This window comes from Cannabis sativa, chromosome 3 (genome assembly GCF_029168945.1).
Source record: "Cannabis sativa cultivar Pink pepper isolate KNU-18-1 chromosome 3, ASM2916894v1, whole genome shotgun sequence".
NCBI classification, from domain to species: domain Eukaryota; kingdom Viridiplantae; phylum Streptophyta; class Magnoliopsida; order Rosales; family Cannabaceae; genus Cannabis; species Cannabis sativa.
Window position 1 is genome coordinate 13410723 of NC_083603.1, and position 16314 is coordinate 13427036.

The 16314-nt window shown below is 29.6% G+C and overlaps 1 protein-coding gene across 1 annotated transcript; it reads left to right on the forward strand.

Annotated features, from left to right (window-relative positions):
- Window positions 1-8932: 8932 nt before the first annotated feature.
- On the forward strand, window positions 8933-10103 carry LOC115710752 (uncharacterized). Its single transcript, XM_030639105.2, has 2 exons — window positions 8933-9027; window positions 9602-10103. Exons 1-2 carry the CDS (start codon window positions 8933-8935, stop codon window positions 10101-10103), a joined length of 597 nt encoding a protein of 198 aa, XP_030494965.2.
- Window positions 10104-16314: the final 6211 nt, after the last annotated feature.

Consider the following 16314-nt stretch of genomic DNA (forward strand, 5'->3'; position numbering starts at 1 on the left):
TTGATTATACTCTGCTACAGAAAGGATACAAGGGTTAGAGATCTGAGTGGAAGGAGACATTAATTCTACTGCATCAATGTAAGGTTTTCTTAATTTTATATGTGTTTAATTTATCGTTTTAGAAAGTTCATATTTAGGGTGTTTAAACAACATACTTGTGAGTAGATCTAAGATCCTGGTAAAATAATTTCCAACAACTGGCCTCAGAGCCATGGTAATTGATTTACTTACATGAAATTTGGACTTTAAAACGATTGTTTGTTTGTTTTTGGATGGTATCATGTTGTATTGAGTGTTATTTGATGATTGATTGATGTTTGTAAATTTTCGTTAAAAATAATTTTGATTTTGTTTCTGGAATTATTTTTATTGGATAGTATGGAAAAAATTAAGCAAGTTAGCCTTTTACAGAACTCAATTTCGATTTTATTTGAATTAGTTATGAATTTTTGAAGATTTGAAAAAATCGGGTCTGTGCTGAAATTTTCCTGCGATCGCAAAACTGTCCGTACAGTTCACAATATGCTTTTTCATGGAATTAACTTCTGATTTTTTGTATAGTTTTGTATGTATATTATTACTATTCCTTATTCAATTCTAATTATCATTTTGAATTAATTTAATATTTTTTAAATTTAATTCAAGATATTATTGTAATTTGAATTTGAATAGAATTAGTATCTATCTTCTTGCTTAAAAATCTATCTTATTTTTAAATTTGATTATATCTTATCTTATTTTTAAAATTTAAGGTCAGATTTTATATATATTTTTTTTTAAAATTAAATCTTTTTTAGATATTTTGACCTTATTTAAATTTAAAATAAGATATTTATAATCATGTAATTTTAAATAGATGTAAAATATTTTGCTAACTTTTAAATTTTGTTATTTTATTTATTTAAATTAAATTTAAAATCTGAAAAGATATTTCATTTATCTTTTCTAATTTTTATTTAATTTTTATTTTTAAAATAACATTTAATTTTTAAAAGTAGTTAGCAAATTTTGAAATGATATTTAGGTTGGTTGAAACCTAATTTTTCAAAATAGTAGGTTTAATTTTAAATATTTTTTTTAAAAAAAAAAATAATTTCGAAATTTAAATTTATTTTTATTTTATTTTCGAAATTAAATAAATATTTTTTTTAATTATTTATTTTTCGAAATTATTTATTTAAAATTAAATAAATCCTACTTCCAACTATCCAGCTAACCTTGTTGCAGGAATATATGGTTTAAACTTGTGTGTAAGTTTTTCAAAATCTATTATTACTTGATTGCAAATAGCTATGGTTACTTTTTGCCAGATCTAATGATCTAATGGCTCCCTTGGTCAAGTTAATAACTTGTAACAGGTAAATTTTACAATCTTCTTTCATCTGTGTATGACCTAGCAACATGATAGGATCCATCCAAAGTGTGTCTGTGTGAGCCTATATGTTTATTTTATTATATAGATGCATATAGGTTGTTGCTAAATAAAATGTCACACCATGATAGATTTTATTTAGGTCCATTTAGTTATTGGACCTATTCAATTAATAACAGTTATTCATTTTAAGGTTAAATTCCTCTCTTTTGGGCCTTGTGTGAGAGTTGGGAGTCATAGAAGTGGGTACGACATACTGAACTCAGCACCCCCTCACATGAACTACCCCAATTCTGAAGGCCCATTTGCCTGATTTGAATAAATGTACTAGGTTAATTATATTAGTTTGACCTAATAAAATTGAATTAGCAACATAATTAACTTTTAAAATATATGAAAATTTATTTTCATTTTAATATTTTAAAGTTAATTTTAAGAAAAACACTTTTAGTTTAGATATTATTTCTAGACAAACTATTTGTATTTTTCTTGTATTTAATTAAATATAGAATTTTAACTAACTAAGATTCTTTCTGGAGCTTATTTAATTAAATATTCCTATTTAAGTTATAAATTAGTTGTATCAACTGATTTTTCTTATCTAACTTAAATTTGAATATTTGATTTAAATTTTAAATCAAGTTGAGGAATCTTAGGCATTAGTTATTAAAGATTCTTAAGATATTTTTCAAGTTAATATCTTTTCAAATATTAACTTTAAAAAGATATCTTCAAATTAAGTGGTTACAACTTAATTTTTGATATTTAATTAAATCTAAATTTGAAATTATTTAAGTTTTAGATTTTTTCTATATAACTTAAATTAGATATTTTTCAAATTTTTGAAAAGATACTTAGTCAAATAAGATATTTTCTAGATAGTAATTTCTAGACTACTTATTATTTCTAATATTTAAATAGGAAAATTATACTTTGTGAAATTAATTATTTAAATAATTAATTTTGGTACAATTTTATTAAGTATATTTTTCCTAGTATTAAACTAGAAATAAATAATTAAGCCTTCTCTACACTTAATTATTATTTCTTGAATTTAATACATTTAATTAACTTGAAGAATCTAAATATCTAAGTTGATTTTCATCATGATACTTAAATATTTATTGATTTTTCATGACACTTAATTAAATAGAAAATTATTTTTTTTAGGTTGAAATTTAATTTTTCAAATTAAATTTAAATAATTTTCAATATATATATTTTTTCTTTATTTTATTAATCAATTTTGAAATTTGCATTTTATTTATGTAATATTTTCGAATTTTTTATTTTGAAAAATAGATTGAGTTGTAAATCAATTATTTATTTTAATTAATTCTTGGACCAACTACAATCAATGATTTTTTCATTTAATTGATTAATTTAAAATAAATGAATTTAAAATATATATATTATTAGAAATTGAATTAACTAGTCAAAAGAAAATCTAGATAGGTGATATTTTTGCTTGAAGTCTTTCTTTTCTATTTTATTATTTTCGAAAATTGTATTTTTATATACTTTAAATTTTCGAACCCAATAAATATATTCTCAAAGGAAATTTTTAAGTTGCTAATTATTTATTTAATTCAACTTAAATTAATTTCCTTAATATTTATATTTAAGATTATTACTAAGATGGAAATAATTAATTTTATTTCAATCACCATCTAAGTATAATTTTATAAATATTATATTAAATTCTTATTTTTGAATTTCAATTCTAAATTTAGAATTTAATGAGATTTATTTATTAGAATAATAAAGAAAATACATTTTAAATAATGAGCTTTATTATTATTAAGATATTCGATCTCCATTATGGGTTTTACACCGCGTTTGTTTTAGTGAGTAATCCTCCCTAATGGAGGAACGTTCATTAGCAATTTCGCACCGTTTAATCTCGCATGATAAGTGGTTTGTAAGTGTTTTATATGGTATAGATCACCCTAATTGTGGCGGCCATATTTGACTTGCAAATTGCGAAACAATGGTAGAAGCTCATGAGATAGAATAGCCTTGACTCTCGCCTAAACGGGACAACGCTGGATTCTGATCTTGATCGAATAAAAGGTTGCTAGAATGTTTAACATTTTAGATGAGCTGACAACTCTATTCAATGGATGGTAGCTTTGACTCTCGCCTAAACGGGACAACCGATATCGCCTTGTTGAAAACCTTGGAAATTATTTAGGATTGAATTTTTTAAGTATTTTCTCATATCATTCCTACTTGCTATGTGCTTATAATTTCTGAATTGATTTTGTGTGTTAAACCATTATTAATTTCTATTTGTTGATTTCTATTATTTTGTAGTATTCTGTTTTGTCAAAATGAATCCCATATTATCATTGTTGACTGAAAATAAGCTGAATAAATCTAACTTTAATAAATGGAATGAGAACATTAATATTGCTCTCATAGGAGAAAGTGCCTTGTTTGTTTTAACTGAGCCGTCACCTGAAGTGCCTGGGGATAATGCATCCAAAGCTGTGAAAGAAAAGTATGAGCGTTGGCAGAAAGCAAATGACAAAGCTCTATACTTTATGCTTTCTAGCATGGTTGACACCCTCAAAACTCGGTTTTCTAAAACTGAGAAGGCTGCTGAAGTTATGACGAAGTTAAATGAGCTATTCGGTAAGGCATCGCTTCAGTCACGCTTTGACGCGACTAAGAAGTACATTAATGCACGGATGGAACCTCATCAAAACGTGTGTGACCATGTTCTCCTCATGTCTAGTTATTTCCAAGAAGCCCAGGATCATGGTGCTGAAATGGACAGTGCTACTCAAGTTAGTCTTATCTTGAATAGCCTGCCTCCAGCATTTCTACCATACACATCAAATTATGTCATGAATAAGAAGGAAATTGACTTTCATGAATTAGTCAATGACCTTCAAACTTATGAAAATTTGATTGGAGGACCCAAGAAGAAAGGGAGTAAACCTCACAATCCTGGGAATGGTAATGGGACGATAAAACCTGAAGCAAATGTTGCCTCTGCTTCAAAGCCCAAATCGAAGAAGAAGTGGAACAACACCAAGAAGCGAACTAAAGCCATGAAGAATAAAAAGGATGTTCCTTCTGGTGATGCTACACTTAAAGGAAAGTGTTTCTACTGCAATGAGAAAGGTCATTGGAAACCCCAGTGTCCTAAACTTCTTGCAAAGAAACAAGGTATTTCCATTTATAAACTTTAAGAGTTTTAGTGAATTATTATCCAATTGGATTTATGATTCTGGACTAACTTTGTTTATTTGTTTTCTTCTTCTTATAAGCCAAGCTACTTAAACTCAATTGAGTTGGATTAGAAAGCTGGACCAAGGGTGAAATCGTCCAGATGAAGATGAAGCTCTTCAATTTTTTGAATTAATTGTTTTAGTTTAAAGACAATTTGGATTTCAAATTTTAGTTAGGGATATTTATCCCCGTTTCACTCATATTGTTGCAATATTTTTTTTATTATTAATAAAGTTTTATTTTCGAAATCACCATTGCAAATTATGAGATTGAGCTTCATTTAATTTATCTTCATCAATTATTACCACATTATATTTATATGTTTGTATGTGTAAGTGTTTTTATTATTGATGCAAATTCTATAATATTTACAACTCTTCATCGAGTTATATTAAATAAACACTAGAAATTATTTCTATGTTTATTAATAATTGTTAATTCTCATACAATTATTAAGAATTTGTTTAATAAAAGGATCTTTTGATCTGATAGGGGTGGAGAAAAGTTAAGAAAATTATGCAGTTCAACGATCTTTTATATCTAATGAACTCTGGATAGTATTCAACTCCACATAAACTCTATCACACTAAGAGAATCATGATCTTTACAACCTTTTAGTGGTGGATCATAATCTCTATATACTTAGGGATGGAGGTTATCCATAGTACCCTATATGTATATTCTTAGGGGTGGAGTCCATTCCACAATTCCCTATGTAACACATATCTTCTTTAAACATGGAAGTAATATAATGAGTTAGCTGTTATCAATATAAATTCTTAATCTTGATTGTATGTTCCATTTCGATTTTACTGTTGTAAGTAAAAGTTCGATACCTTTGAAAGTTCTTTGTTAAAGTTTCACACTACCTTAATTGAGTGGGAGAATTTTAAAGTTCTATACCCATCTTTATTAGGTTGATAATTGTGATAGGTACTTAAGAACACTACTGAAAAGCAAATCTAACCATTCACATGGATAGGAATAGCTTATCAGAATTATGAGAATAAGATAAAGAACTCTAGTTCAGTCCATTCGAATGACTTGAACCAAGAATTCTTAATCCTCATAAAATTTTATGGTATCTTAATTTTGATTACTTTATCTCTGGCATGTATTTTTCACTTCAAATACTAGTCTGCTATGTTGATGACTTAGTCTTGACTTAAAGTTTCAGACTAATACAAAAGTCACAACTAGGTAACTCTCCAAACAATCAGAGGTTAAAAGTATTATTTAACCAGACATCTGCTATTGAGTGGGAGCTATCTGAGATGTAATCAAATAAGGAACATTAGAAGATATTCAAGAAAGATTTATGAAAGTGATCTATATGTTAGATATTAAGGAACTGTGTATCAGTTGTCCTTGTATCTCACCATCTAATTTCGATTTCTATGAGATGGTGCTAACTTTGGGGGTGGAGGAATTATTGAATAATAATTCAAGCTCTACCAGAGAAGAATTGTAACTTGGTCTATTCGAAAATACCAGAAAGTTATATCACTGAAGAAAAGTCTACACTGTATTATCTCAATTACATATTTTAAAATATGAGAGATATGTCTTCTGTTAATTCAGATGTACTTTTAAAACAGTAAAGATTTCAGTATCCCTTGATAAGTAAAGCATATAGTAAAGGATGTTTCATATGTGTATTTATGAACTAGTTTCCAGAAGTTTGGGTGGATTCAAATATACTACACTTGATCTGAAGATCAAGACATCAGATTGACCTATTTGCACAGTTTGTTTTATATTAGTGCAAGTGAGAGTTTGTTGGGTTTTATGCCCTAAATAAAACTCTTTACAATCTCATTAGTTATCAATATAAGAAATTTGAAGTGATTGATGTTTGCATGAATTTTACATGCTAATGGTTTAATATGTTTGATATGTTTATTACATTCATACACACAAAATCAGTTAAATCCAGATCATATGTTTATTCACAATTACAGTATCGTCAACACAGTGGAATGTGGTTGTGATCATATGAATCAAAAGTTTTGGTCCCTGTTTCATCAGTGTTATTGGATTTACACTAATGTGATAATCAGCGATGATGTATACTTACACTTGGAGTAAGTGTTATGTTCTTTCCAGGACATTAGTAAAGTATACTAGTTTCGAATGTATGGAGTATACATTAGACTGGACCGATATTGCAACTAAGTTAAGATATTACAAACTTACCGTTATACATATCTTTCCAAGTCAATATCAGTAGTTGATCTTAAGATTAAAAGAATCTAAATCCTGATATGCTTGGGCTCAACTCAGGAGTGCTATTCATGTTCTTTGATTTATTAGTTAAGCCTACTTTTGGGTCAGGGTGATACGTATATTTTAGGAACATGATAGTATGATTGAGTGGGAGTGCTGAACATAAATATGGAATCTATAGCTTCTACTGGTGTATAGAAGTCAAGTGATGATTCCCTTCGAGCTTAGCAAATAGAAGTAAATGGATGAGCTCTTGTTTAACTGACTAATTATTAGATCACTAAACACCATTTACAGGTAGCTAAGTGTTTTAAGGGGCAAAATACATTGAGGGGTGAGAACGGTAAAGAAATCCCATCTCGATGTAGATCATCTATATAGAGGATCTTTAAATCACAATAAGATTATAACAATGGTTAAATGAGATAGTATATTGATATCGTGGAACATACAATATGCTCTATATAAGTCTGAGAGTGCAATTCTAAGTTCTAAGAGTGGATTCAACGAAGAATTAATAAGTAGGAATTTACTTGGTAAATTTGGTTCACTTATTGGAAGCTCAGCATATAGATCCATGGTCCCCATTCTAGTTGAGAACATTCTGCTTGTAAGACTCATTAATTGATTCGTGACTGATCAATTATAATTCTAAAGTTAGACTATGTCTAATTTTATGAATTTTCACTAAGCATGGGTGAAATTGTAAAGAAAAGAGTTTCTAGGTTTATTTATTTATTAATGGACTTTATATGTCTAATTAATAATTAAATTAAATGACAATATTATTTAATAATCTATTTTAGTTATTAAATAATTAGTTTTGGCATTTAAAAGGTTAGAATTGAAAAATTGGCGTTTTTGAGAAAATAGAGATAAAATTTGATAAAACTGCAAAATTAAGTGAGGCCCAATAACACACCATGGCCGGCCACTTAAATAGGTTTTTCAAATTAATATTTTCATTATTTTAATGCCAAATAATTTCTAACCTAAACCTAGTAGTTGCCTATAAATAGAAAGTGATGGCTCAGTCAAAACACAAGTTTTCAATAACCTTTTCTGACAGAAATTTCTCTCTTCAGAAAAACTGAGCCTTCCCAACTTTCTATACCTGGCCGAAATCCCTCTCTCTTTTCCCTTCATCTTTCGTGACTCTAGTGAAAGAGTAAGTGCCCACACACAGCAAGCAGTAACCCAATCATAGATTGGAAGACTGTGAAGGATCAAACTTGAAGAAGAAGGACATTCGGGCTCAGATCTTGATTATACTCTGCTACAGAAAGGATACAAGGGTTAGAGATCTGAGTGGAAGGAGACATTAATTCCGCTGCATCAATGTAAGGTTTTCTTAACTTTATATGTGTTTAATTTATCGTTTTAGAAAGTTCATATTTAGGGTGTTTAAACAACATACTTGTAAGTAGATCTAAGATCCTGGTAAAATAATTTCCAACAATATATAATATATTTCTATTAAAGTATAATAATCATCACTTCATTTCTTAACAAATAACTGGTAAATTAAGTGGTTGATTTTAATATTATTGAGTTCATATAATAAAATGAAGTTTTGATATATGTGGACAAGTTTAAGAACCTTCTAAGCTCTAGCCAATATCGACATCATTAGTTTAAGAAAATTATAATGGTTCTATTGAAATTAGAAATTTTTACACCAAAAATTTAAAATGATAACTTTATTACATAAATACCTATACACGGCTAAACCAACTTTTTTACTCATGTTCTATATTTTATTACTATGTTACCACATGCACACACAATTCAACTTTTTTGACACGTCACATCAATCACTCTATACATCATTTCTCTCCTTTTTCTCTTCTTTTTCTTTTTATTTTCCATTTCTTTTCAGTTTTTTTTTTAAAAAAATAGTAACCTCCATAGCTGAACACTTTCCTCTCCACAATCCCAACTCCATTTTTTCCTCTTCTTTTTGTTCTTCAATTTTTTTTTCAACTCTCATTAACCGTTTTCCCTCTTTTTATTTTTCTCTTAATCTATATATAAATATGGTTGTAACTCATCCTTCATCAACTCCTTCCCCTGTTCAAAAAAAAAAATTCTAAAATGGAGTTGAAATCTTTAGCTAATAGAAACAAGAGTAAACGACCTGTTGTTGAGGAGGATGACTCTGATTTTGCTCCTCCATTGTCGAAACGTGGGTGAGCTCTTCCAAAGAAGAAATCAAAGGTGGCTGCCCATGAAAAAATTCCTCAAGATGATGCTAAAAAAATGATCAAGATGGAGTTGGTCTTCGATATAAGGTTTGATTTTAGTTTCTTTTCTACTATCCACATTTATTGGAGCCAAACGATGATACTACCAAAAAAAGTCATAAAAGAAATTGAAGTTGTTTGTAGAAGTTTTCTATGGACAGGCAAGGACAAAATGATAGGGGGTGGTAGGGTATCCTGGTAGAAAATGTGTACTTCAAAAAAAGCTGGTGGCCTTGGACTTATGAATATTGCTACATCGAACATTGCAGCAATGGCTAAACATATGTGGGTTGTGGCTAATAAAAAAGATAACTTGTGGGTTAAGTAGGTGCATTGTGTGTACCTCAAACAACATGACTGGTGGGAGTATAAAGCTCCCATAACCAACAACTGGTATTGGAGGAAAATGGTGGAGATTAAAGATAAAATTTAGCAAGCAAGTGCAGCAGCCAGCAATGTACTCTGTTACTGAATACAAAATTAATGTGGGATACTGCTGGTTTGGCACTGAAAATGACAGAGTTGCTTGGTGTAATGAGGTCTGGTGCAGACTAAATTCACCTAAGCATAGTTTCTTGACATGGCTTGCTGTTCAAAACAGGTTGAAGACTCGTGAAAGGCTTTTCAAATACAAAATCATAGACTCTCCTGATTGCATTTTATGCAGCAATGACAAAGAGATTGTGGATCACTTATTCTTCAAGTGTGAGACTTCACTTGACTGCTTGAAACAACTGAAAGATTGGTTAAATTGGCAGGTGAATTTGGATTCTCTGCAAGGGCTCCTGAAATGGATTAGGAAGTCAAATAATTCCAAGTTTCTAAAGAATGTTAAAATGGCTACTGTTGCAACTCTTGTCTATTCGATTTGGAGGGCTAGAAATGACTTGTTTTGGAACTCGAACAGGCAGCAGAGTGCTGAGATTGTGAAGCAGATTAAATGGGCTGTTAAAAATAGAATAATGTTTGCAATGCCAAAAAAAGTAAAGCAAAAAGATAGAGATTGGTTCCAACTATTGTAAATAATGTTGTATAGATAAAATTAAGGCATTTTATGGTGCTTTTAGGTTGTAAAAGTGAGTTTTTTCGAGCAATGAATACATTAATTCATAAAAAAAAAAAACTTTATTTAGTGAAATATATACTCATCTAACCGAAATGTACATTAAAAAAAACAGATATCTTATTGTACCCAAAACACACATATATATATATAGTTAAAAAATAAGTGGGATATGAAGATGCACCTACCTTGGAGAAATTAATGTGGTCGACGTAGAAATGGTGTCGGGTGCTCTAGCAGGCAAGAAGTATATATATATATAGCTTCCTTGAATAATATAAAAAGATACAATGTTTAGGTTTTGGGATATAACTTTCTGAAGAGTAATACAAAAAGATACAAAGAACTGTTAAACTTTGTTTAGGTTTTGGGATATAATGTTTTGGATTTAGAGAAAATGTGAAACTATAGCTTAATACATATACAGAAATATTAACTTCTTAACCAAAAATAAATTAGAGAGTTGTATATTATAAAATCTAGTTTCATATATCAATTTATGTTTTGGTGATAAAAAGTATTTATAGAAATATAAATAACTTTAATATACCTTTAAACATATTTTGTAACTTTAATTTATAAACTTATAATTGATTTATTATAGGGATAATTTAAAAAAAAAAAAAAAACAAAACACACAAAATAATAATAAAAAAAAAGGGGTTTTTTCTATTATACATTTATTACATTTAAACTTTACTTTTTTATCTCTAGGTGCAAATAAACAAAAATAGAAAAGTAAACTTTCTCTTTTCAAAAATACGGTCTCTACATGAGACTTTCTCAAAATAGTTTATTCCAAAAATTTTAGATTTGAAATCAATATGAATATGAATCACCTCTAGAAAATCTTAGATCTCCTCCATAATCGACGTATTCTCCAAACAACACCATCAAAAATGTAGAAGTTTTTGTCGAATACCATGAACGCCGGCGGAAAGCTTTTTGTCGATCACCATTAACGCCGGTAAGAAATTTTGATTTGATATTCAGTTATGGCAGCGCGACCAACGATCAGAGATCTCTATGAAAAGCCAACGAAAGAGGATCAACAACTGAGAGGAGATGCCCATGAACATTTACTCAAAAAAAATTGGGTTTTTCTTTATTTTCTTTTTTCTTTTTAGAAAAATAACAAATCTGATATTATTAATTGTGTTTGATTTAATTGTTTTTTAATCTATTATTATTAACGTTATTGAGTTGATTCACATATATTAGTTGTTTTAGTTAATATATTGTTATTGTTTTTCAGTGTTTTTTGTAAATCTAGAATGATAACCATGTAAATTGTTTTTTTTAGGTAGTATAATGAGAATATTGAGTTTGTGTTGAAATTTCAAAATAAAATTATGTTGTTTTTATGTTTTCTTTTTGTTGTTGTCCATGATCGTGAAATAACAAATGTATGAATAACACAATAATAATAATAATAAAATAATGACGAATATAACTTTATTATTTAGAACAATAAATAATGAAATAAAGAAATAATTATTTTTAACAGTATGATTAACTTTTCCTAAATTTTCAACGAAAAATTAAAAACAATTCGGAAGAATTTGACAAATAAACATACAAGGTACCAATATTTTAAATGTTTTTTTTTTTTTGTAATCAGGTTGTAACTTAGTAGTTTTGAATTATTTTAAAGCAAATTCATACTGAAAATTAGTTGATCTGAATAAATTGGTGCAAATAATTTAAATTTTAAAAAATAGTAATTCATTTAAGGTCATTTACTGATTACTGTCATATATAGTTGTTTATATGTTGTTCTCATGTATTAAACTGGTTGCTTAACAATATAAAAAAATTAATACACTAGTTTCAGGCATGAAACCCTTATAAAATTTAGTACAGAGCAATGATCATTGGGATGACAACAACCACTATGTTGATTACAAATTAAGTGAAGAATTAATATCAAGAGATTGCACTTTTGCTAAACTAGTGCATATAATGATGGAGAAACTAAAATGAAACCATAAAACAACTCAAATACAACTGAAATACCAACTGAAGGAAGGCTGCCAACCACTCCAAATCAAGGATGACAAAAGTCTGTTGTTTTACATAAAGTTATTAACCAATGAAACTGATTTCACACAGTATCCATTGTATGTGAACACATTCAACAAGATAGAAACACAATCCTTTTTGGTAACTACCCAAACAATGGTGTGCAACAATGTGATAATGACAGAAAGTGACAATCACTCAGTACACTCAGATGTGCAACAACCTGACAACAACACAACAACTAAATAACTTTAATCTGCTCCAAGGAGGGAATCAGTTTCAAAAAATATTATTTTAACATGAACATATTTTATTTACCATACTTCAAAATATTAGTTGCTTCTTAGGCAACCACTCTAAATTAAGGATGACAAAAGTCTGTTGTTTTATACAATCTTTTTTGGAAGCTACCCAAACAATGGAGTGCAACAATGTGATAATGACAGAAAGTGACAATCACACAGTATACTCACATGTGCAACAACCTGACAACAACACAACAACAACAATTAAAAAACTTTTATCTGCTTTAAGGGGGGATTTGTTTTAAAAGATGTTATTTTGGTTGATACTATGACTTTGACAGCGCAAACAACCATAAACCAACAAGAAAATAACCAAAAGCAAATCCCCGAAGATGTTGAATATTGAAAAATCTATAATTATTTATTCATCAATTGATATTGTTTTGGTTTAAAACAATAAAAACAAAACTACACAATATCTACAAAGAATCATTAAGTTGTTTTCATGTTATATATTGGAAGTTTTTTTTGTGTTGTTTTTGTAACATCTTATTTCAACTTGAAAATCAAATCAAGTTGTTTTTACATTACAACATGGTGTCAGAGCTGGTTTGAGATTAGAGTTCAAAAATTAGGACTTAGTTCATCTCAAAAAATTGGGTTTCGGTTTAAGGCTTTGTTCTTCTTTGTCCTTAGGATTCCTTTTCTTGAAAACCCTAGTTGAAGTAAGTCTTTGTTATCACCACCCACTCAGATTGATTACCCAGCCACTAATCTACAAACCCCCGAAGTCCGATCGTTGGGTCCCTTGCGCGTGTACCTCACGCACCGCCCGTTGTTGCTACCACCCATCCCACGCGACGACGTGTGTAGGCACGTCCGACGGTTTTTCGGGTGGTAATTAGTCTCTGGTTCGTTTTCGACCCCTTTAGTCCTAGTCGCATTTGTCTCAGGTTGTGGTTTGGTATTTCTCCCTTCTTTTTATTTGGGTGTTCTTTACTTCTTGTTTGTTGTTCGTTTATATCTTGTCTCTTCCGATATTTTCTTTTGAGGTTATGGTAGAGACAAATCAAATCCAACACCAGTGGTTGTTTTTGATGTGGTTCCTGTGATGTCTGAAATTACAAACCATAAATTGATTGGTTCGAATTATTTGAAATGGAGTAAGACGATTCGAATTTATCTAAGTATTGACAAAGATGATCACTTGGTTGATGATCCTCCTAAAGAACAAGATGATTCAAGAAAAATGTAACTACGAGAGAATGCTTGCTTGCTTCTTCAAATTTGAAATTCTATTGATAATGAGGTAATTAGTTTGATCAATTATTGTAAATTGGTCAAAGAACTAATGGATTGCTTGGAATTTTTATTTTCTGTAAAAGACAATCTATCTCATATGTATGATGTTTGCAAAGCTTTTTATCTTGGAAAGAAACAAAATCACATGAACTACTTTATTACACAATTTGTGTGTGAGATAGTGTTGATTTATTTTGACCAAAGTATAATTTATGACTTCATTTCTAGTAAAATTGTAGTGTGTAATAATTAAGTCACCATTCATATTGCCTCAAATCACTTGTTCCATGAGCAAACAAAATACATTGACATTAACTGTCATTTTGTTTGTGAAGACTGGAGAACAATTAGAAAATATTTTTACCAAAGCTTTAAATGGACTGCAAGGTAATATTGATAGGATTATCCTATCAAATTAGTCAAACCAGTAAAATAATTGTGAAATGAAGAGAAGAAAAGTGAAAAAAAAAAATTATATTGATGAAATCCTCAGGTATTCGAGGGCTTGTACTCTCCTCTTTGCTATTACAAAATACTTGACAAAACCCACTAAAGGAAATTCATTCTTATTTATAGCTTGACTCCAGAGGTTTATAATACACCTCAGCTATACCCAAACAAACCCCACATAGCAGAAATTACCCTGAGGAGTTATCCTCTACTGCCCCCATCCTTAGGCTTTCTATACCATTTCCTAGCGTAAACAAAAGTGAGTGGAGGTTTATCAAATATCTTTGTTAGAAGCTAGGCATTTGTTGTGAAAATTATATTGCTTTATAATTGCGCAAGTGTACACAATCACAAACAAGTAATACAATGATAAGTAATCAAAGTTCGTCTCCACAGGGACTTTTTACTAAATAATGTTAAATCAACTAAAAGTAATTCCAAGAATTTCAAATAAAAATAAAATAAAATCACACATCAATTCACAAGAAAAATTTATAGCCTTGAATCTAAACTTGAGAACTAATTTTTTTAAACTAAATAAACTAAAAATAAGAAACTAAAAGTGATTAAAATGGTGGTAATTTCAGATTTGGGAATTAGACTTGGGTGATTAATTTCCACTTGCATGTCCCAGTTGATACAGCAATGACCCAGCAATGAATCAGCAATCCTGGCAGAGTTAACAAATTTCAACAAAAACCAGCAAGCTTTTTCCAAAACTTGCGAATAACCATTCATAATCTCACAATGCATTCCTACATCAGTTTAGATCACAAATAGCCCAATAAAGCATCAAATCCTTAGTTATACATGGTAGCAAAATATTCCTATTTCACTACTAATTAATACCTAAAAGAAAAGGTAAAAATCATGCATCAATTAGAGGAGTTCAACTAGGTCTTGCTTTTCCAAGTAAGATCTAGCTTGCTAAATGTTAAAAATGGCCAAGAATTAACATTCATTCAACATTTCATCACATCTAATTGAACAAAGACAAGATTACTTCATCATTGCAAAGCCAAAACACTAGTCCATACAAGGGTTTATAACCACCCAAATCTCAAAAAGTTTAGTTCATAGCTGAAATTAGAAACTCAAAACCAGAAAATGTATTGTTCATGAAGTTAAAGAAAAGCTTAAAGAGAAGAAAATGATACAAAACGAAGTGGAGAGCAAGAGAGATGAGTGTTGAGCTCAAATCCTTCTTTGAATGTTGCCTTCTTCTCCTTCTTCTCAATCTTCTTCTTCTTTGTACTCTCTTCCTTCTTTGTACTTAGAAACTTTTTTTTTCTGCTGTAAGTTTTTCGTACTCCTATTCAAGTGCAGCCAGCCTCCCCTCTATTTCCTCTTTTTTTCTCTTTTTGCACCCCAATTAGGGTACCAAAGTTTACCCTAATTGGAAATCCCAATCATCACCCACTTGTCCTTCATTTTCCACATGTTTGTTGAGTCAATAGCCAAATTCCGCCACCTCAGCTCGTTTTTCTTTTCATTAAAGCCAGCTGGACTATCTGCCAAAATAAACTTACTGGGCTGACAAATTGCTACGCGATGATTGCTACAGCAATGCCAGTCAGCAATAATCATTTTCCTGCTCCTTTTTCTCCTTGTCCCAAACATTTTCAAATACCTATTCTTGTATTTTTTCTGCTTAAAACACATAAAAACAATAACATAAGTCTATTTAACACTTACTAACACACACACTTCCATTTATTACAAAGACACAACAAACTAGACACAATTACACAATATAAACATTAATTGCTCCACAATTCACATTAAATTCAAGCTTAAAGATATGAAAACAACTCTAAATCTTAGAGTTATCAACACCCCAAACTTAGAATCTTGCTCGTCCTCGAGCAATGACAACAAAAAATAAACAAAATAAAACACACAACAAATTTTACACAAAGACTCACACACAAGACACATGAGAGATTCTATAGAAATTCAAGATGGCCTAGCGAACATTGACGCTCTCAGAAAAAAATGGAATTAAATGGAATATGAAATTGCTTGCCGTAACTTTATATGCTGCCCCTTTAACGTTTTTGTCATTGGATAACATTAATATTTCCCAAAAATCACCTAATCAACAATTTATACAAGTATATCCCACCTAAACTTTGAACTTCTCTCCAACTA